The 24,572-nt window shown below is 37.2% G+C and overlaps 1 protein-coding gene across 2 annotated transcripts in view; it reads right to left on the reverse strand.

The window, feature by feature from the left end:
- The window catches only part of LOC131030386 (serine/threonine-protein kinase EDR1), a 172,013-nt gene that overhangs the window by 139,847 nt on the left and 7,594 nt on the right, over positions 1 to 24,572 (reverse strand). The window contains exon 1 of one of the 2 annotated variants that reach the window (XM_057961183.2): positions 5,756 to 6,668. The exons of the other annotated variant lie outside the window; for it this stretch is intronic. Coding sequence (XP_057817166.1) covers positions 5,756 to 5,794 — 39 coding nt within the window. The 5' untranslated portion in view covers positions 5,795 to 6,668. Of the gene's footprint in view, positions 1 to 5,755; positions 6,669 to 24,572 lie in introns of those variants that run through there. 2 annotated transcript variants of the gene reach the window in all.

Consider the following 24,572-nt stretch of genomic DNA (forward strand, 5'->3'; position numbering starts at 1 on the left):
CTATAATCCCAAATGGAAAGACCATCTCCCCTATGATAACCAGATTCAGGAATTTCAATGCAAAAAACTATTTGTAGGAAAAAGTTCCAACAAACGATGAAACGAATGGACCCGAGTTGAACAAAAAAGAGTAGGATGAAGGAAGCACAATAGACAAAATTCTAAAAGTATAGCATTGTTTGTAAGCCAAACTTTATGTTCATATTTAACACATTTTATGATGTAATGTTGTTATATATTCCCTTCAAGAAACGGTTACAAACAAAAACAGTTTCATTTCATAACCTATATACAGGATAACACGTAATATTTTCAGGATCTTTTTGTAATGTCCCATTTTTGAAATAGGTTTTAATAATAAATAATAAGAATAAAATTAAAGTTAAAAAATTAAAATATAAAAGAAAAAAAATTATAATATTGATGAGGCAATGGCATTGTATGGGGGCATTCTGAGCAAACAGAAAGAAGCAAAGTCTAAACTTCAAGCTATAAAGAAAGAAGATACTTTACACGTGGGTTTACTAAGAGATTTACGGGAGGTTATTAATATAAATACTCGTATTTTAGTATCTGAGAACATCATCAACAAACTGGAGGAGAATGAATCAGCCAAATGGCTGAGTGTTACTGAATGAAAGAGTTTAATTGGTAAAAGGTTCCTAGATAGAATTAGTTCAAATATTATGGATCAGATCAGCAAGTATCGAACCTTGGGCAAAGAGTTGAATCCTAGATAGAGAAACTGACTAGTGAAGAGTTGTTGTATATTGATGAGGCAATGGCATTGTATGGGGGCATTCTGAGCAAACAGAAAGAAGCAAAGTCTAAGGATATTGCTGGAACCTAGAACAATCAAACTCCCCCAATATTGTATGGGGGCATTCTGAGTAAACAGAAAGAAGCAAAGTCCAAGGATATTGCTGGAACCTAGAACAATAGAACATATGACTATTGCTGCAAACCTTCCCATACCCTAGAAGGAATTTCCTCCAATTATAGAGTCATCTTGCTTAGCTACTACCTCATCCCTCTCCCTCTGTAGTCGATCTCTCTCAGCAGCTATCTGATCCCTCTCTGCAGTCAACTCCTCCATCGCATGCCAACTAAGAGCCTCGTTCTAGATGGAGTTTACGTCAATGTTAAAGTCTATACGTTAGAGAACTTGAAGAAAGCAGGTGAGAAAATGAAGAACTTGAAGAACTTGAAGCACTATTTGCAAGGAAAATGCTAATATGATCATTGTTGTTCACACCTACTCAAGTGTTGGTTATCTGTTTGCATTTTATCATACATTGGTCATATAGTATATAATGACTTTCTAGAATAATAGTTGTTGATTGCATCTCCTCAGACGTTGATTACCTAGTATCGTGTAGCTTGCTAGTGTGATCATTTTGTTGCACTTCATGAATTACCCAACATAACACAACTTGTTGGCTAGTGGAATTCACGCCTTCTCTCATCAATTGGTGTACATCCTTGTTCTTTCTATAAGTACATTTGTCTTGAAGTTCTCCTATGGGGGCATTCTGAGCAAACAGAAAGAAGAAAAGTCTAAGGATATTGCTGGAACCTAGAACAATCAAACTCCCCCAATAGGAGAACTTGCACACGATCTTGGCTTTTCTCCATCCTTAATCCCAACGAAAACCTGCACATAAAGCTTATAGGTTGTGACCATGGTTACGAAAATAAAGGTTTTTGATTTCAATGAGGGCTTTCCCATTTATATCCCAAAACCCCTAAATCGCCTGTTAAATCGTCAAAATTGGAGGTCAGAATTTTTTTTAAAGATTTTTTATTGGCATGTTTTTCGAGGCATGAAAATCTGTACAGTCATACCACTTGTACGTGCATTAGTACCCACGTCAGTTTTTTTTCAAAAAATTGGGTTGGTAAAAAAAATTCCCTTGGTTTTTAATTTAAACAAAAACAATTTCTCGTGGGTGCATATTATATATTGGTGATTGTGACAATTGCAATCAAAAGACAAAGGAGCTATGTTTGTCCGAAAATGATGTGTTAATAAATATAAATAATGAACATGCTATTACATATATTAATGAATATAATGCATATTTAATATATATGTTAATGAAGTTAATTAAGGCATATTTAATATATATGGTAATATTTTAATATATATGTTAATGAAGTTAATTAAGGCATATTTAATATATATGTTGATGAAGATAATTAAGGCATATTTAATATATATGTTAATAAATATAAATAATGAACATGCTATTACATATATTAATGAATATAATGCATATTTAATATATATGTTAATATTTTAATATATATGTTAATGAAGTTAATTAAGGCATATTTAATATATATGGTAATATTTTAATGTATGCACAAGGATGCTACATAGTGATTACCGAGGACAGAAGCATGAATTGAAAAGTTGCGACACCCTCAAACATGAGATATAACAGGGAGAAGAGAACTTCACTTGAAAGGAGATGTGGAGGAAGGAAGAAAGAATGTAGCGTGTGAATCAAGGAAAGATTAACAGAAGAAGATAGGAATGAGAAGTAAATAAGGAAGTCACTCATTCAAGGGGCAGAAATTACAAAGGGTTCTACTCTTTCAAAGGGTGCTAATTGTGAAAGGTCGTGACTCTTCAAAAGGGCAGAAATTACAAAAGGTTGTACTATTTCAGAGGGTGGTGGTGGTAGTTGTGAAAGATTGTCTCTCTTGCCAAAGGGTAGAAATTACGAAAGGTTGTACTATTTCAAATGGTGGTGGTTGTAGTTGTAAAACATTGTCTCTCTTGCCAAAGGGCAGACATGATGAAGAGATGTGACCTCTCCTTCACATTGGAAGATATAAAAGAAAAATGGTTTCATTTGAGGAAGACATCCAAGGGGAGGTCAATTTGGAAAATAATTTATTATTCTCAAAAGGCAATGGAGGGTTGTGACTCAGTTCTTATGAAAGGTGATGCCCCTTTGACCAATAAACTATAAAGGAGAAATCATTCCAAGTGATCACTTATCAATCATCACTCATGGATCCACAATAGCAATCGTCAATTATCAAATCAAACAAGCAATCAATCAACAAATCATTCTATCAAATCAGCATTATTCAATCATCATTCACCAATACATCAAACCAGGATTCATTACATCATTACTCATCAATCATTTAATCAACAATCACTTAATCATCACTCACCAACACCTCAAATCATACAATCAAAGGAATTCATTCAATCAATCAAGCATTCATGCAAATATAAATCATTCAACAACAATCCATCAATCATCAAGTGAAATGGAATCATCAAGTCTCGGAGTTCAGAAATAAACCTAAATTAAAGGAAAGTAATTGATATGCAAATATTATTGTCTTAATCTCCATATAAATCTGTTAGGAAGGTGCAGCAGTACCAGTTTTTTCCCAATTAAGTAGCCCATCACAAGCTGGTTAGCTTGTGGGCCAAGAGGTCTAAGTGACTTGGTTGGTCGTTCTGTATTCTTGGGCTTAGTTGTGAGGAACCAGTATCCAAGCGTACTTCAATTAAGTAGCCCACCCCAAGTTGGTTAGCTTGTGGGCCAAGGGGTCGAATTGACTTGGTTGGTTGTTTTGCGCTCTTGGGCTTAATTGTGGGGACAGTCTCCGGGCATCCTACCAGGCCTTCCCATTAAATTCCTACTATGATTGGTTGTTGGAAATGTTAGAAGCCTCAAAAAAATTTGAGAAGTCATGAATTGTAAGTCTAAATCTTTGCCCATTCACATTTTTGAAATGTTTAATCACCTTTGAAAAATCTTTCATGTTTCAAGTTTCCACTTTTATCCCCTATAAATTTCATAAATTCCCTTTCTAGCCATGATCAACTCATCATACTGGCTTAATATTGCCCCAACACCGTTCCCCGCAGTCCTGCAGGTGTCATATTTGAGAATAGCTAAAAGCCTGTGGGACAGCGGTAAGAAGAAAGATGTTGATGTAGTGTACTCAATCCCGCAACTCCTTAACCTTGTCTTATTAACATTTGGCGAAGTAGCGGTAAAAAGGAAACAACTTATTGGCTTAGCCCGCTACCACAAACCCCAATGCATGACCCTTTGGGTGAACCACAGGATAGCAGTAATGGGCAGGAGTAATATGAATGTTATCACATTCCTGCAGAGGCAGTGTATTATATGTTCATGAACTTGGCGGTAGAGTGATAATAGACTAAGCTACCGCTAAACCGCAAGGTGTTAGTGGTTGAGGAAAAGTGATGTTGCGGTAGAGCAGTAAGTTAAATGTTGATACCGCAATACCGCAGGAGGTGCGAGCATGACTTAAAATGACCTTGCGGTAAGGCGGTTAATTGTTACCGCATTCCCACAAAGAGTGAGAGAGGGGCTTGAGGAGAGTTTGCAATAGAGCGGTAAGAAGAAAAATGAAGATATAATCAAGGATGACGTAAGCACATCATAGCCGTGTTTTTGAAAAGGGTGGCGAAGTTATAAGGTGGTATATCAGCACAAATGGAGTAAATGTTGAAATGAAACTTGCAGAGACTCATTAAATTCAAAATTCTCACTTGTGAAATTCATTCTGCATCTGAAGAGTTGATAGTTGGAGCTCTGCAACAGCGAAGGAAAGCCCAGAATTACTTGCGAATTCTCTTTAACAGGTAAGTACTACATTTCCTCAAAGCTTTGTGAGTTACTAGTGAATTTAGAAAGTAGCCCAGTTGAATTTGAGCTGAATTGGAATAAGTGACAATGCCTCGGAAGGGGGAAAGCTCTAAACAGAAAAGTGAATCATCAAACCCTATTGAGAAGAAAAGGCCCCTCTAACAGTCTCTGTTAGATATTTTACCCCAATCAGAAGATAGAGGGTCTAGGAAGGTTTTCAAAAACAATTTGCAAGGCTGCAGGGATGCCCTAATTCCCATAGTTGGGTGGGATTTATTTTGGTATTTTTATAATAAGAGGGATGGGAAGGTTCCAGTGTCAAACCCTTGGAATTTGGATCTGACTAAATTGATTGTACCAAATGTGTTTGTGGATGTCAAGTTGATTCAAGTGTTGCCAAAACACTATCACCCTGTCACTAGGACTATGAGAATGCCTAGTGAAAATCCCTTGCTAGTAGTAACTAGGTCAGCTATTGTGGATTGTTTTATGAATGTTGAATAAGCAGGCCATAACTAAAGTTGAACTGGCAAAGCTTGAAGAGGATTATGTCAGATTGAAAAAAACATATGGGAAGGATGAACTCCCACTGTGTAATGGCACCTGTCCTTTCTACACTAATTTCTCACTTTGTAGAGCTTAGCATTTTGTCAAACAGTTGGCATGAATTCATTTGGGACTGATTTTTCTGAGTTTACTTGTTCCAAATATTATAAAATTTGTGCATTATTTCCAATATTGATCAACAATAAAACAACAAACACAGCTTCACAACTAAATGAAATTAAATAGTTTCAAATAACTGTAATGGACAGCCCTATATGTGCTCAAGTTCCCTCCAACTCACTAAGGAATTTTGTCAAACAGATGTCATAGGCTTAACTGCTGGTTAGACATAAATTCAATGAAATAATAGCGAACAGTTTTCAGGCATTGTTGAACTCTTTCAACTTTTCAATATTTGCTGCTACATTAGTTTCAGAGATAAACAAATTGCCACAAACTTATACAACTGGAATGATATGATGACACACTAATTATAGAGCCATTATGAAATACAACAAAAGCGCTGGAAATTAAACAAGGTTCCATTGCTTACTCACACGCCATAGAGGACTATCACAATGTTCTGAAATGACCATTCCCAAACCGTCAAACAGCAGCTTCCAATCAAGTTCGAACACACCAAATGGAGGGGTCAGCGAACAACTGCATTGCCAGCTCTTCCCTGCTATGATATTCTTCTCACTAACGCTGGAGATATAGCTTGTTCAGTGCTAAGACCAACACCCAGCCACTTCAGCATTGCAAAATATAGAACGGCCTGAGGGTATGTGCTGTTCCCGAACTGCAATTTCTGACTGAATGGCACCCATGGGAAGTCGCAGCAACTGCAAACACCTGCAAGACCATTCTAGGTCTGCCATGGCCCTCTCCCAGACTTCACAAATCTGCACTACACCTTTTTTGAGACTCAGCAAGGTGATATGGACTACGTAGTGTGACAGTCAGCACTTCTCCCACGCCCAGCAGTATAGATAGCCAGCACTTCATCCATGCCCAGCAGTATAGTGGTGTCAACTACAAAATACGGCCCTGAGTATCCCCTTTCAGCTTGTATAGATTCAACGCCAAAACCTTAGCTGGAAATCTTTGCTCAATATTCAACACTCACACCCAACGTCCTCCTGTGTCATTCCCAGCTGCACAAAATATTTAGTTTTCCAATATTTCCCAGACCTGGTCTCTCACAGGCATAGGAAATGTCACACTTGAGGGATTACGTCCTCAAATGCCAAAAAGAATTTCCAGAATTTCTCCAGAAAATCACCACTTCCAAGATACACCATTTCCAAGATGTCGCTCTCCGCCTTGAAGCTCTTATTTATAACTATATTTGGGCTCAAATCCCAACACACCATAAATGTGGGACTAAACATGTGTATAATAAAATAACATTAACTCCTTATGTCTCCCATTTAAAGGGGACTTTTAATAATTTCTTTTCCAACATTAGTCCCAACATTAAATAATTACTTAAGTTAAATATTTAAATTCAACTTTAGTAACTTCTAATTTAATTGCCCAAATAATTAATGGCTCATCAAATTTGCAAACTTGACAACAAATAATGATCACCATAAATACTGACATAAAATACATCAAATAATCCCAGCCACTGAGCCACTGCCGACTTACTATAAATAGTAAGCATCTGGAAACCCTGCCAAAACATCTCCGATTGGCCTGAAACTGAAAACGCCTAGGCCAAATCCCTCACTGATCCCTGTAAAGTCCAGGTTAGCCCTCGGGATCAGGGCAAAAATGAGCTAACGACACCTCATCTGATAACAGGCTAAAATGGGGACATTACACATTGTACAAAAAACGAGATTTTAATAACAGAACTATGGAAATCATAGGGAATGAGCCTTTTCTTGTAGATGAATTTCAAGTTTATTTCCAAAGGACATAATGTCAGATATTGGGAGAGGATGCAAGAGACGGAATGCTGGTTGCTTTAATGTACATGGCTATGAGAATACAAAATTCAAAATTGAACCTTGAATTTAATTTTGCCCTAGAGATTGAGAAAAGAATTCATGAGCAGCTTGTTGCTTTGAAAGAGAAAAAGGGATCCTGTGACTTCCAGCATTACTCATTGTTGTGTCACTTGATATTATATCAAAATAGGCAACCTGTGGAGAAGAAGTTGAAGTTGGGAATTGTTGACAACATGGGAAACAGAATGCCAGTGCAGCTTTGGTGTCATATGTGGGATAAGAAATGCAAAAATAATGATTACAAGACCTTTCAAGATGTGTTTGTAGTTTTAGTGATGCGCTCTTTAAATCGCCAAATTAATAGATTGCCACCTAAAATCATGGAGTTGATAAGGCCCTTAGCTATGAAACCTGAAGCAGGGCATACTCATAACTTTAGTGATTGGTTCTACATGGCCGAATACACCTTGATCAAGGTATATGGATGTCCGCAAGCTCATTAATTACCACTGTTTGTATCTGATAGAACTGCATTCCTAGAATTTATGTGGCAGATAATGTGGATGGAAAAGGAGATAATGGAGAGGAGAAAAAAGGGGACCTTTCTACCCCATGTTGCTAAATATGTTGGATTCTCCTTTGGATCAAGTGTCCTTGAGGAGTTACAAGGATATCTAAAAACAAATTACTCTTTGAGATTGGGCCCAGAAAGATTATGTGACCCTGAGGGTCACATTAATCATGTCAAAAGAAAAATAGTAACTAGTATAGGTGTTACTCATGAGGTACTATTGGATGAAGACGTAATTAGAAATTGTGTTACTTTTGATGGTATTTTTCGAAGGAGGAGAAAAAGAAATATTTTGATAAAGATAGAAGAAGAGAAAAGAAAGAAAGAAAGACCCAAGTTTTCCAAGTTTTTTCACAGAGGAGAAAGATATCATTAAAAGGATTGATTTGTATCTCAATAACTTTGAAAAATTGTATGGGAAATCAGTTGGTGGTGACACATCACCCAAAGCAACTAAATTGCTTGTGAAGAAACCCCAAGGGGTTGTCATCTGTGATGCTCTCGACACTGGCTCTATTCAAGAATCTTCACCCAATCCACCCCCACTGAAAAGACAAAAGAGAGATGATCCTGTGCCCTTGGTGTCGTATGATGACACTGAAGTAGGTGACACAGATGATGTTGTTAGTGCTTTAAGAGCCATGAAAGATGATGAGGGAGTCGATCAGCCTCAAGGATCACCCCCAAGGTATGAAGAAAAAGCACATGGACACAGGGCTAGGATTGAGGGAGAGGCATTGCCAAAAGATCATGAGGATGAGAGAATTGCCACATCTCTGAGATTCATAGAAGATGATGAGTTTATTAAGACACCCGAATTTAAGGACCTCTAAATTAAGATGAAGATGAAAGAATTTGAGGAAAAGAAGCAGATGAATATGATGGGTGCTGATGAGTCTCAGCATGATGAAATTGCTATGAAAACTTTCAAGTAATTAAGGTTTGATGATATAGATGTCACCCCAGATGAGGTCTGGGATATGGTACTGAAGAGCAATATGTTAATTATTCCAAGGATGACAATGAAGCAAATGTTCTTATTGGCTCAGGTCAGGCATCAAGAAGACCTTATGCTAGTGGCAGAATTTGACTCAGAACAAGGGGTGAGTGGAATAGGGTACAACCCCCGAACAGAGACTTTGGCCGCATGGGTAAGATTCAAAAGCACTGATAAGCCAAAATGGGTTGACATGGTCAAAGAAACCAAAGGGGCTGCAATACTAAAGACACTTAAGAGATACCTTTCCCTTGGAGGCTGCCACCATGACAATGCACTCAGCTATGTTCACTAGGGATGTTGTAAAGAATATGCAGCAAAAGTTAATTGAGTATGAAAAGATTCAAGTTGGTATGAATGGGGAGATTAATAAATTGTATATTGACAATGTTCGATTAAAAGATCAACTGAGAGGCGGAGAGGCCAGTCAAAGTAATGCACTTGACCTTCATAAGCATGCAGTACCAGAGTCAACCACTGACACTATTGATAGTAAAAGGTGGACTAAAGAGAAAATGAATTATGAGAAGGAGATTGGAGAACTAAAGAGAATAAATGAAGATGCCAAACAAAAAATGTCACAACAAATTCTTTTTGTATTTCAAAAGGTATTGACACAGGGGGTGAAATATGTTATTGATAAGCTAGAGGATGTGCACAAAAGTTATGAGTCGCTATTGAAGGCATTGGAAGTATTCAAAGAAAACAAGCCAGTGTTGGAAGCATTGTTCAAAAGTGGCAACTAGTGCACCATACTTTGATTACCTTATGTAGAGTATTGCAAAGAGATCCAGGTGCCCCTCCCGCCATCAAAGTGACTGAAAAAATGGTGAAAATTGTGATTGAAGAGCTCAAGTACATTTCTGCAGAAGAACCCAGGGTCAAGGCCAAGATTGACTCTTTCCATACAATTAAGCATTGGACCATCCCACCGCTTGTTGATCGGGATAAACATGCCAAGGATTTCAGTGATTGGAAGACTCAGTTCAATCAAATGGTGCCCTGGATCCTTTCTCATATGCAAGAAGAAAAAGACATCAATATTCAAAGCTTTAATCTCTTTCTAGACAGAGTAGTGACATTGGATAATGTATATACAAGATTTATCTCTGAAGTACGTGCCATAACAGATAAGAGATGGAAGGATCATATGGTGAATGTCCCAGAAGTATAGAAGTACAAATGGCCCAATAACTATGATGTGTATCAATGGGAAAGTCAATACTTGAAGCCTTCAAATGAGTGATGCAGTGAAGTGACAACCGGTGAACATGGAGCCCACTCCAGCTTTAAATAGAACCTTGCCAGACCCATTGGTCATGGGTTGCTATTCGCATTATGAAGACATGGAGTTGTATTCATGGTCACTGGCCTTTTCCCTATGTTTTAATTGTTTCATGTTCTAAAAACTTTGTTTTAATTGTTATCATTTGAAATATGCAATTATGTTTTGATATCATTAATGAAAAGGGTGTGTCTTTTCATTTTCAGGTGGGACAACTGAAAAGTCATTTTGTAACGGTCTGAAGCTTGTCGCTTCTCCCATTTTGTATATAAGGGAGAAACCAAGACCGCTCAAGGGTTGAAAGAGGACTCATTGGGAACATATGCAACACTTTTTGCAGTGGCGATAATATAATTGCAAGAATCTTATTCTGATCTCAATTGTTTGTGTGGTAAAATCTGATAGATGTTGTGTGGTTGTCTCCAAATTGATTTCTTTCTTATTATTTAAATCAGTATATCAAGAATATTTCTGATTTATCAAAGCAGCTCTCTTGTTTTGTGTGATTTATTCATTTGGTTTCTGCAAGGCAGGATTAAATTCATTTAATAAGTCACAGTGATTCAAAGGAATCATTTGGATTTAAAAGAAGAACTTAACGACATTACATTTATGCACGTTTATGCAAGGCATGAACAGATAAAGTGTCAAACAGTTTGAATTATGATCATGAGGAAGATGCTTGTTACTTAGACATCGTTGCTCTGCAAAAAAAGGCACCAATCTAAGTTGTTCTCAGGGTTTCTTTCGACTGAATTTTAAATCATTTTCTTTTCATTTCAGTAATAGAAGTAGAAGTAGTTTCATATTCTTAAATTATCTATTTCAATATCCTCGTGCCAGAATGAAATAGATTGAAGAAATGATTGTATGATTGAAGGTATCATTCATTTTCTCTTAATTTATATGAGGACCATAATCTGCGATATTATCATTAGAAGAAGTAAGGGGTTAATTGATGATAAAGGTATACCTGCCAAGGCATAGCAGAGCCTGAAGAGCAGAAGACACCAACCCTTGGGTTGGCTCTTGTTCATTGGCCAGAGCACTTGTGAAACCTGATGATAGAATTTGGCATACTCTTAGGGTTTTGCAATCTGTTAGAAATATGCTAAGAATTGGATTCAATGCATTTAGGATACTATGTTTTTTAATAGGAATTATTTGTATATGATCATAGATTCTTGATATTAATTGATTACAATTTTCCCTAAATTGAATTGCAATTATGTAATAGAATACTATTTGTAAATAAACTATATTGTGGGAATTGTTATTTCGGGCAAAAACAGGTATATCCCCAAAAGGGGGCATTGCAATTGGTATCAAAGCCTTGATTCTGCCAGCCTGCAGAATAAAGATAAAATAACAGATGTCAACTAACTCTACTTCACTTGCTAAAGGTTTAACTTGTCGATTCCTGTATATGAGATGGATAATAGCAAGTTGAAACTAATTGCTACTGGTTTCCAGCATTCATATAGGCAGAAACGTCAAGAAATCATAACCACAAAACATTACTTAAGTAAACCATAAGATGGTACCTTATAGAAGGTGGCAGGGAGGAGTCTGCCAGGCAATCCTACACAGAAGCTAGGTTCTATATGCACAGATTGAAAACAGCTGACGTTGCAAGTCAATCACATGAATGTATCTTAATTACCCATCAATAAACCCACACTTTCTGAATAACCATGTTGAGTCACCTCACCAAACGTTGCAAAAAAATTATAACCTCTATGTTGACAAACCAGTCATAAAAATACTCAGATCAGAAAATGTCATTAAATAAAATATTCATGAAGACATTCAGATGATCAAAGACTGCAGTTTATATTTATTCCTCTGGTAGGTGACAAAATAATGAAACAGTGAAAAACAAACTTATACATTCAACACTACAATCAGCTTAATACATATAATGAAATACAATGCAGACACCATAATTATTCCAGCCCTTACCCCTTCACCAAACTGTGAATAATTACTCCCTTGGCTTCATGTACATTGGAGGGAAAAGCCAAAGTTCTTGTGTAACATCATATTAACAAAGGCATAAACAGCTTCCAGGGGATTGGGTGGGATCACACTACATCAAACTGCAAAAGATGACCTGTATTGAAAATAAATCCTAGGGTTCTAATCACTGTTTCTATTGCTATATTTCTCAAGGCTCAAGGGTTTTGTTTAAGATCTGCAGCAAAAACAGCGTCACAACATTTATAAATAGTTTCCACAATAAAGATTATATTTATTCTTATATCAGGCTCATGGTGCTCAAAACCAGTGTTAGATATCAGTCACATAAAGTGCCCTAATAAACTTTTAACAGTGACTTCTCAAATTTTAGATTTCATTTTCAATAACAGAACTAATTGTTACATATGTATTGATAAACAGAGATGCTCTTCAGGCTTTTGCAACATCCATACTCAGTTATATCTTAACATGATGACCCTAATAACTATGATTTCAATCGAACTATAACATTGCATTCAAAGTTTTCTATTAATTAGTAATGTCATCCTTGGTAGCAATTTTTTATGAATACAAAACAAATCTGTTGTCATTATAGCAACGTTAATGGCAATTACGATAAAGAACCTTCATAACTTTGTTCAAGATAAGTAATTTAAAATGACATGCTAATATCTATTGAAATCTTCTCAATGTCCATTGTGCCTCATCACCTGAAAGAGAGTTTTCAAGTTGGGTAAGAGATGCATATACAAGGTCAGTCCAAGAAAAGGGCAGCACTTTGCTTCCAACCACAGCCTGCAGGTTTCTTGCTAAACTTCTCTAACAAAAGGTTTCCCTTCACTTTATGAAGTGTTTCAAATTGGGGAACCATTAAAAATAGAGCATAATGTTGTTGTATAGCATCGGTCTGATCCTACAGGGCCGACTTGTCATCAAATGCGTGAATGGCCTAATCGGCCTTACGCATTTAATACATAATTCGAATTCTATAATGCCGACATTTGATTTATACTGCCAGATTAATAAAGCGGTTTATTAATATATATAACTAATACCGAACTCGCCTTAATGAAGAGACATGTTGGTTAAGCATTGAGGAAAGACGTGATGTTTGGAAAGACGACTTTGAAAAAGTCAGAAGTCGTGTTGTTTGATATTGATATATAGTTTGATCCGCCTCACATTCCAACAGTACGATTTAACATACACAATTAGCAGATCATATACTATAAGCAGATTGAAGCAGATCGAATTGGCAGACCAAATACATTCTTCAGTGGATAGGATTCATCCTACAGCAGATCGACCTCCTCCATCTGCAGATTACGTAATACATTCAAGTCAAATCGAAGATCATCATTCATCCTTCTGCAGTCTAAGAATCCTACAGGAGTTCGGATTATATCACAGCAGTCTAAAGTGATTGACTTATTCATATAGCTTCAAGAAGTGAAGCAACCTTGTAAAATCATATCCTTATTTGATAAATATAATCAGAGACATTCACTGCTGCTTTTTCACCTTCTAGAGGAAGGATTTCCTAGGATATATTATGTGCATTCATGTTTGATTTACTGTCTATCTAATCTGATCATAAAAATTTAACATGGTATCAGAGACACGGTGAAAGAAGATCGTGATCAGATTCCCTACAACTTCTAAGTATTCTCTCCTCTCTCTCCATCGAGCAGTATCTCTAAGTCTCGAAAATGGTGAACGGTCTTAAAGTCGAAGATAGGCTTGAAGGCGCATCTAACTTCACCTCATGGAAGTTTAGAGTGCTCATTGCACTTGAAGAAAATGATCTTCTTCAATTCATGGAGGAAAAGGATTTATCCGAACCTGAAGATCATGAGGAGAAGCTTCAATTCAAGAAAAATGCCATTAAAGCAAAGAAGATATTAATCGACTCCGTGAGGGATCACTTGGTGCCTCTCATATCCAAGATGACAACTGCGAGAGATGTGTTCAAAACCTTGGAAGATTTATATGAGATTAACAACGTGAGTAGGGCTCTTGCCCTGAGGCAGCAACTCCACCAAGTGAAGATGGCAAAAGTAGATTCAATCATCACCTACTTCATGAAAATTTCAGAATTGAGAGATCAACTAAGCGCAATTGGGGATCAAGTGATTGATAAAGACCTTGTCATGCTAGCCTTGAATGGCCTACCTCATTCATGGGAGCCATTTATCCAAAGCATAAGTGGACGATCCAAATTACCTAAGTTTGATCGACTTCGTGCAGATTGTATTCAAGAAAAATCAAGATTGACCGCTAGAGGAATTATCAAGAGTTCTCAAAATGAAGATACTCATGTTCTTGCCACTCAATCTACCAAGAAATGTAAGTATTGGAAGAAGGGCAACATCAAAAAGAATAGAGATTTCAAATCAGATTCTGCACCTGATTCAAGGAAGAGGAAGAAGATCTCTCGCATCCAGTGTTTTAGGTGTGACAAGTTTGGTCACTTTGCAAAGGATTGTTTGACAGACCTAATCATCAAGGAGCAAACATCAATGAAGTCTAATCTCAAAAGGAGGTTGAAGATAACTCCAATAGTTTTCTTTTCATATCAGCATTATCAAGCAATGTTCCTACGGACAATGATACATGGTTAATTGATAGTAGAGCCTCTCGACATATTACCGATTATCGGGAACACCTTTCTGATCTAGTGGAGAAAGAGTCACATCTCCAAGTTATTATTGGGGATGATGCACGCTATGCTGTAAGAGGAGTTGGTGCTACATCTCTAAACCTTGAATCTGGAGTTTCTCTACACCTAAGTGATGTATTGTTCGTGCCAGAGATCAAGAGAAACCTTGTGTCTATTTCAGCCTTGGAGGATAAGGGCTATCAAATTGCATTTTTTGAAGGCAGAGTTCTTGCTTGGCTTAAGAACTCCAGCATCAAGATTGCTCGTGTGATCGGAAATCGACATGAGAGTTTATACAAACTCTCCACTATCCCTATTCAAGCTCTTATTCATGATTCTTCCAATTCCAGCGAACTCTGGCACAGAAGACTTGGACATCTTCACTTCAGGGCTCTTCCATCATTGGAGAAGATGGTAAAAGGTATTCCTAAACTTATTCATGTAAATGATGGTACTTGTAAAGGTTGTGCTATGGGCAAAAATATTAAAAGTCCTTTTCATAGCAGTGAAAGTAGGTCTAAAGAAATACTAGATCTTGTACATTCAGATTTATGTGGTCCAATGTCAATTCCATCCCTAAGTGGATGTTTGTATTATGTAACTTTTATAGATGACTACTCTAGGAAGACTTGGATTTATTTCTTAAGGTCTAAAGAGTCTAATGAAATCCTAGGTAGGTTTAAAGAGTTTAAAGCTCTTGTAGAAAATTTATCTAGAAAGAAAATTAAAATTTTAAGGTCTAATAATGGAGGTGAGTATACCTCAGGTAGCTTTCGTGATTTTTGTATTGAGGTAGGGATCAAGAGGGAGTTATGTGTTCCTTACAACCCTCAACAAAATGGGGTTGCTAAAAGGAAGAATAGATCTATCGTTGAAGCTGCAAAAGCTATGATTCATGATCAAGACCTTCAGATTTTTCTATGGGCAGAAGCCTCTAGAACAGCAATGTATGTTCAGAATAGATGTCCTCATCGAATATTACAAAATATGACCCCTGAAGAAGCCTTTTTAGGTATCAAGCCTAATATCAGCCACCTAAGAATATTTGGTTGTCCTGTGTATGTTCATATTCCCAAGGACAAGAGAACCAAGTTGGAACCTTCTGGCAAGAGAGGAATATTTGTGGGCTACAGTGAAACCTCCAAAGCCTACCGTATTTACATTCCTAGTCAGAAGCAAATAGAAGTTAGCAGGGATGTCAGATTTGAGGAAGATGTTGCATTCAGGAAATCAAAGGGCTCATGCATGGAGATAACTGATGAGAGCCCTCAAGACATGGATGTTGATCATGCTCCTAAGATTCAGAGAGAGACTACAGAACCTGATATGAGTAATGACCCAATTGAACCTTTGGATCCCACTGATGGGCCTAGAGATATTGTTGTGTCTCAAAAGAGACCTCTTTGGGCGTGAAACACTATGCAGGAAGCAAAACAGTTTGTCACTCCTAGAGGCACATTCAAAGAAAGCAAAAGACCACAAAGATTTTCTGGTTATGTTGCATTAATGTGTAATCTTATTGAGTCTGAACCTTCTAGTGTAGAGGAAGCCGCAAAACAACAAGTTTGGAAAGATGCAATGGATGAGGAGTATCAATCCATTCTCAAGAACAATGTGTGGGATATTGTGCCTAGACCAAAAGGGAAGTCTGTTGTATCTTCCAAATGGTTGTACAAGATAAAACATGCAGCTGATGGCAGCATTGAAAAGTACAAGGCTAGATTTGTGGCTCGTGGCTTCTCTCAACAAGAGGGAATAGACTACGAAGAAACATTTGCTCCTGTTGCTTGCTATACTTCCATTAGAACCATCATTGCCATTGCAGCAGCTAAGGGATGGAAGTTGCATTAGATGGATGTGAAGACTGCCTTTCTCAATGGTGTGATTGAAGAAGAAGTTTGCATCGAGCAACCTGAGGGGTTCATGATTCATGGGAAAGAGTCTCGTGTGTAGATTGAAGAAAGCCCTAAATGGTCTTAAACAGGCTCCTTGAGCTTGGTATGAAAGAATTGACAGATACTTAGTGGTTTTGGGTTTCTACAAGAATGATGTTGATCCAAACCTTTACTTCAAGGTATTCAATGGTGATATGTTGATGACCTATTTGTACTTGAAGAAAGCCCTAAATGGTCTTAAATAGGCTCCTTGAGCTTGGTATGAAAGAATTGACAGATACTTAGTGGTTTTGGATTTCTACAAGAATGATGTTGATCCAAACCTTTACTTCAAGGTATTCAATGGTGATATGTTGATCTTGGTACTTTATGTTGATGACCTATTTGTTACTGGAGAAGATCATCTCATTGATAGATGTAAGAACGAGTTGACTTCCGAATTCGAGATGAAGGACTTAGGACTCATGCACTTCTTTCTAGGGTTGGAAGTTTGGCAGAGGCCCTATGGGATTATCCTAAGTCAAGGAAAATACACCATCAATATCTTGAAAAGATTTGGAATGATAGATTGTAAATCTATGTCCACACCAATGGAAACTAACTTGAAGAAATTGAGGGAAGCTGCAGCTAGTTCAGATCTTGTGGACCCTACTATGTACAGGCAATTGATTGGGTCCTTGATGTATCTAGTTAACACTAGACCAGATATTTTCTATGCAGTGAGTGCACTTAGCCAGTTCATGAGTGAACCTAGACAGATACCATCTAGTTGCAACCAAGCATATCTTGATATACTTGCATGGCACAGTTGGATATGGTTTGAAATACTCTTCTAGTGCAGACCTGATTCTTGAAGGATATTCTGATTCTGATTGGGCAGGGAGTGTTACTGATCGGAAGAGCGCCTCTGGTTGTTGTTTTAGCTTGGGATCTGCTATGATTTCTTGGTGTACAAAGGCAGAATACATTGCAGCATGTGTGGCAACTCGCGAAGCAGTGTGGCTTCATAAGCTCCTTGCAGGATTGTTTGGACAATCATTGGAGCCTACTACCATACATTGTGATAATCAAAGTTGTGTGAAGCTTTCAGTCAATCCAGTATTTCATGACAGAACGAAGCATGTAGAGATTTAGAACCACTATATCAGAGATATGGTACAAAGGAATGTTGTTCAGTTGAGATACATTTGTACTAAGGAACAAACGACTGACATTTTCACCAAGCCTCTTGCGAAAGTGAAATTTATGCATTTTCGAGACAAGCTTGGAATTGTGGAGAATGAAGCCCTTGCTGAGAGGGAGTCTCAGCATCAGTGATTACTTGATATGTATTATAATGCATTCTTCTCTGTGAGAGAAGTTTGAGGTGCAAGCCCTTGTCATGCATTCTTCTCTGTGAGAGAAATTTGAGGTATTAGCCCTTGTTATGCATTCTTCTCTATGAGAGAAGTTTGAGGTATCAGCCCTTGTTGTGCATTCTTCTCTGCGAGAGAAGTTTGAGGTTCCAGCGCTTGTTCCACCCTCTGCGAGTAGGTATGGTGGATTTCATGTGAGAGACTTCATGATTTGGCATTTGTGCTTATTCACCCTCTGGGAGTAGCCAAGGTGGATGTCACTATGTGACTTAGATTTCAAGGAGGATTCCTCCCTAGCTAAGAGGGAGTGTTGTTGTATAGCATCGGTCGGATCCTACAGGGCCGACTTGTCATCAAATGCGTGAATGGCCTAATCGGCCTTACGCATTTAATACATAGTTTGAATTCTATAATGCCGACATTTGATTTATACTGCCAGATTAATAAAGCAGTTTATTAATATATATAACTAATACCAAACTCGCCTTAATGAAGAGACATGTTGGTTAAGCATTGAGGAAAGCCATGATGTTTGGAAAGAGCCGACTTTGAAGAAGTCGTGTTGTTTGATATTGATATATAGTTCGATCCGCCTCACATTCCAACAGTACGATTTAACATACACAATTAGCAGATCATATACTATAAGCAGATTGAAGCACATCGAATTGGCAGACCAAATGCATTCTTCAGTGGATCAGATTCATCCTATAGCAGATCGACCTCCTTCATCTGCAGATTACGTAATATGTCCAAGTCAAATCGAAGATCATCATTCATCGTTCTGCAGTCTGAGAATCCTACAGGAGTTCAGATTATATCACAGCAGTCAGAGTGATTGACTTATTCATATAGCTTCAAGAAGTGAAGCAACCTTGTAAAATCGTATCCTTATTTGATAAATATAATCAGAGACATTCACTGCTGGGTTTTTCACCTTCTAGAGGAAGGTTTTCCTAGGATATTTTCTGTGCATTTAGTTTGATTTGCTGTCTATCTAATCTGATCATAAAAATTTAACACATAATACTGAAGTTGGTAGTGGTACCATAGGTATATGATATTAAGAAAATCCATTATGAATTAAATAAAATTGCTTTGGCAAAACCCAAGAACGGTTAATCCCTTTTGTGACACTCAACAACCACAAAATCCACAAAACCGCGAGATAACAAAGCAAATTGGAGTCAACTTCAACACCATTGAGCCCTAAGGAATTTAAAGATACCCAACGCACACGCGATAAACTAAATAAAAGCTTCCAGGCCAATTGTTCAAGCATCGATCTCAACTCAATGCATCAACACTCCAGAATCATGCAACTAAACAATCACAACACATCATCTACTCAACATGTGACTGTTGGGATCCCAGAACAATGAGAGGGGGGGGGTGAATCAGTGTTCTACCGGAATGGAGAAATTTAACCTTATTAACACAACAACTCAGCATCTGGTAAACATAAAAGCATATAACAATAAGTAACAATGCAACCACAAACACCACAGATTTATACGTGGAAAACCTCAAAGAGGAAAAACCACAGTGGGATTGGAGACCCACAATATCTATCCACTGATCAGATGAAAAAATATTACAATAAGGGGCTTGCACATGCAGGAAGGCCAATAGCCTAGAGCGCACTACTCATCACAAAAGGAGTCTCACTGACTACAGAAAACATCGGTCTACAATCTGGAATGTAGATTGAACTGCAAGAATAGCATCTCCTATGCCTGAGTACAGTTCCAGCTAAGCTCAATACCGGAGGTCTTAAACCTCTTACACAAACCCAACTCGATCACTTATGATCGACCAAAACCTCTGCATATGATTACAACATTATTTACACACAGATAATCCCATGATCTACAAAGAGATCTTACATCATATTTATACCAACTCGGGACCTAAACAATTAGGTCGGCCACCTAAAAGATAATACAATAAATTCGTTACATAATCCCGCAAACCAGTGATAATCCAAGTCGGCCTAAGACCGAAACAACATAAACCAATCAATAAATCCAACCAATAACGCATCGGGAGCATCAACAAACACGTTACATAAACCGGTCCATAACCTAGCAAAATAAGATAAAATAGAATAGGTTTGGTGCTAAATACAACACCATTGATCAACTGGAACACGAACAAGATAACCATCAGCATCCTGATAACCTTCTAGAAGCCGCACCAACACCACTTATCGGATTCACCAAAAGATCTTCAACAAAGCTTTGTCAGTAAAACCCTTACCGGTAACCAAAAGGCTTGATAGAACAAATGATAGCTTCCAGATCATCAAATCCCGAACCAACTGAATGTGATACGCATCAGGAACACATGAATAACCAATCCAAACCAATTCCACAAGCCAGAACATATCGGAGAAGATCTCCAAATCAACATCATAATCCAACCACTCTATCGGAACCTGGTAGACAGCAAAACAGCTAGTGTTGACATCAATGACAAACATCAATGCAACACATAATCAATTCCTCCAACTTGCCAACAGTGACAAGGTATAATCATTAATCTGCAACATCATCATTAGGTGCAACTGAAGCACTCACAATTGTTAAACTCTGACATACACACACAATCGAAAGTGCAACATCAATTTATCTATAACATCCCCCTAAGGGAGGAAAGAGTAACAAATACTTTATGGAGCCTCCCCAAATGGTAAGTACCAAAACATATATTTGAATGAAGTAATGATCATTATTGCAATAACCTGGTAACATCCTTCAGATATTCATCGTCACAACTCTACAATTCAGATTGTCGTACCACAGTAACATGTCTAACATAATACAAGATCTATCATACATATAAATCATTTATCGAAGTACCCATTGTCAATCCAACTTAGTCACCCAACACAACCCCCACAATAGGTAAGGAACCTTAAATAATCATCCCACAAAACTCACACTAGTGCACATAAGTTCATACAAAGGAAGGAAATTAGTTTATTGGATTCCTACTGCCTACCTATGAAGAAATTATATTGCAGAATAAAGATCTTTTTTTGGAGAAGAGTGAATTATATTTTTCACCAAGGAGTTAGATCTTTATTAAAAGCAAAGTTAGAAGTTGCAAAATCCAAAGCCATTCCATATTAGGAATCATCTTGTACACTCTCAATGATCATTGCTTGAGGACAAGCAATCTTAGGCAAAGTGGACTGTAATGTCCCCTTTTTGAAATAGGATTTAATAATAAATAATAAGAATAAAAATAAAATTAAAAAATTAAGATATAATATTATTAAAATTTAGTTAAGTTTAATGAATGGTCAAAAGGCATGAAATGAAAAGTTGTGACTCCCTCAAACATAAGATATAAAAGGGAGAAGAGACCTTCATTTGAATGGGGATATGGAGGAAGGAAGAAAGAATGTAGCATGTGAATCAAGGAAGAATTAATGGAAGAAGATAGGAATGGGAAGTAAATAAGGAAGTGTCTCTTTCAAACAGCAGCAATTACTAAGGGTTGTACTCTTTCAAAGGGTGCTGATTGTGAAAGGTTGTGACTCTTTCAAAGGGCAGAAATTATGAAGGGTTGTCTATTTCAAAGGGTGGTAGTTGTGAAAGATTGTGTCTATTGCCAAAGGGCAAACATGATGAAGAGAAGTGACCTCTCCCTCACATTGGAAGATATAAAAGGAAAAAGGTTTCATTTCAGGAAGGCATCCAAGGGAGATCAATTTGGAATATAATTTATTATTCTCAAAAGGCAATAATGGAGGGTGGTGACTCAATTCTTATGAAAGGTGGTGCCCCTTTCACCAATAAACTATAAAAGAGAAATCATTCCAAGTATTCAAGAATCACTTATCAATTATCACTCATGCATCCACAATAGCAATCATCAATTATCAAATCAAGCAAGCAATCAATTAACAAATCATTCTATCAAATCGGCATTCATTCAATCATCATTCACCAATATATCAAACCAGCAGTCATTACATCGTCACTCATCAATCATCTAATCAACAATCACTTAATCATCACTCACCAATACCTCAAGTCATACAATCAAAGGAATTCATTCAATCAATCAAGCATTCATACAAATATCAATCATTCAACAACAATTCATCAATCATCAAGTGAAATGGAATCATCAAGTCTGATTTAGAGAAGAATTCAGAAATAAACCTAAATTAGAAATTAAGAACAGCAGTCTACAATATAAAGTAAAGTAATTGGTGTTGTTGCTGTAGCTAGGTCGGGTCCTTCTAGGGCCTACCTAGCACGATTAGATGGCTAAGTGGCCTGTCGGCCTTAGCCATGATAAAGAGCAACAAATTAATGCTTATGCTGGGCGCTATGATCCGATTCAGGTCTGGCCCTAAATTGGCAAATTAATTATGCAAGATGATGTAACTTGTAATGTATTGGTCTGGCCTCATTTGGGGCGATTCATGTAACTTGTAACTATGATGTAACTTGCAATGGGTCCTGACCTATATGCGTAACTTGTGAATCATAATGTAATTATGATTCTTGGCGCCAAAATATGCAAGGCCGACTAGAGGCCTATTGAGGGCAAAGTCACCTATATATGCAAGGTGATTTGAGATCAAATTACAATCAATTAGAAGCGAACAACTTCTGATTATAAGCGGCAATCTACTTTTGATTACAAGCAGCGAATTACTCCTAATAGAGAGCAGCGAATTATCTCTTGATTAGGCGAATCACCAAGGGTTCCTGAATATGTCTAAAGGCTGGCGAATTTGTATTCCAAGCTGAGCGAACATCTTTCAGTGCTGCCGAATGAAGTTACAGTGATAGCGATCTGCATTTGAAGGATTGTCAAGGTCATAGCATTTTAGATAAGTCTTGCCCTATCATGGGAATGTTGTAATTGTGCTACTGTGTTTGATCTAATATAAACTGAGATAATTGTTGCTGGGTTTTTCACCTCCAAGAGGGAGGTTTTCCCAGGGTACTACTGTGTTATGTGTATCGCGTTTATTGTTTTCTGTTCTTTGTTATCAGTCTGATCATAAAATCAGCAATTGGAATTTGGCATACAAGCATTATTGTATTAATCTCCATATAAATCTGTTAGGAAGATGCAGCAGTACCAGTTTTTTCCCAATTAAGTAGCCCACCCCAAGTTAATTAGCTTGTGGGCCAAGAGGTCGAATTGACTTGGTTGGTTGTTCCACGTTCTTGGGCTTAGTTGTGAGGGACCAACATCCAAGCACCCTTCAATTAAGTAGCCCACCACAAGATTGGTTAGCTTGTGGGCCACGGGGTCGAATTGACATGGTTGGTTGTTCCACACTCTTGGGCTTAATTGTGAGGACAATCTCCAGGCATCCTACCAGGTCTTCCCATAAAATTCCTACTATGATTGGCTGTTGGATATATGCTATGAATTGGATTCAATGCATTTAGGATACTATGTTTTTCAATAGGAATTATTTGTATATGATCATAGATCCTTGAGATTACTGTTTGATATTAATTGATTACAATTTTCCCTAAATTGAATTGCAATTATGTAATAGAATACTATTTGTAAATAAATTGTATTGTGGTAATTGTTATTTTGGGACATTACACTTTTGGTGATGTATGTTAGTAATTGATCATTGTTTCAATAAAGTTTTGTAAATTTCAAGGTTTCTCATACTTCCAAACAGACTGTGTATAGATTGGAATTTCAACTTTGAGCTCCATTTTTGAAGATGAATGCAGAAATTTTGTGTATTAATGCAGAATGTTAGTGATTGATCATTGTTTCAATAAAGTTTTGTAAATTTCGAGGTTTCTCATACTTCCAAACAGACTCTGTATAAATTGGAATTTCAACTTTGAGCTCCATTTTTGAAGATGAATGCAGAAATTTTGTGTATTGTTTGATCACATTTTCTGGAGTTGATGGTTTTACTTATGTTGAATGTGCCATTGTTCATGCTTTGAATTAACGTTCATTATCTTGTGTGGGATATTGGTAACTTATGTTCATTTATTGGCTCATCGTTTGAATCTTCTTTTCCTTATGTAGAGAACTTTGATGATGATTTGAGATTTTTCAGTTCAGGTTTCTGCAAGTAGATACTTTGCTCGTGGGGTACTTTGTGCTCATTTTTTTTTAATTTCATATATTTCAAGAAAACTGCCTTTCTTGCTTTCAAGTTAAAAGCAAACCCCATTAATTCCAAGTTTTATCTAAAAAGGGAGCTGCCCCTTTTCAAATGTAGAGGTAGGTTGTTTGTCTGATTGAAACCTATCCAACTGTTAGTAGGTTTGTCACTACTTGGATGAGTCTTATATACAAAAACTAGTGACAAAATATGTTTACTAACAATGCCCATGAGGGATTGGCTGGTGCGTCTTATTTGGTGGAAGGAAGCTCTACCCAAATGTAATGCCATTGCTTGGCTAGCTTCTTTGAATAAAATCATGACCTGATTATTTGATAAAAAGAGGTTTTCATGGCCCCTCATATTGTATTTTACGTTTGAGTGTTGAAGAGACTCTAGATTGTCTGCTTATACATTGCCCTTTTATGCACAGTTATGAAGCTAAATTATGCTTCTCATGGGTCTTTCTTGGGGTCCCGAAAGGCTCCATTATTTTGCATATGTTGTAGAACATATCTCTGATGTGCGCATTATGGGGAATTTTGGATGGAATAGA

Source organism: Cryptomeria japonica, chromosome 7, assembly GCF_030272615.1.
Source record: "Cryptomeria japonica chromosome 7, Sugi_1.0, whole genome shotgun sequence".
In the NCBI taxonomy this organism is placed as follows: domain Eukaryota; kingdom Viridiplantae; phylum Streptophyta; class Pinopsida; order Cupressales; family Cupressaceae; genus Cryptomeria; species Cryptomeria japonica.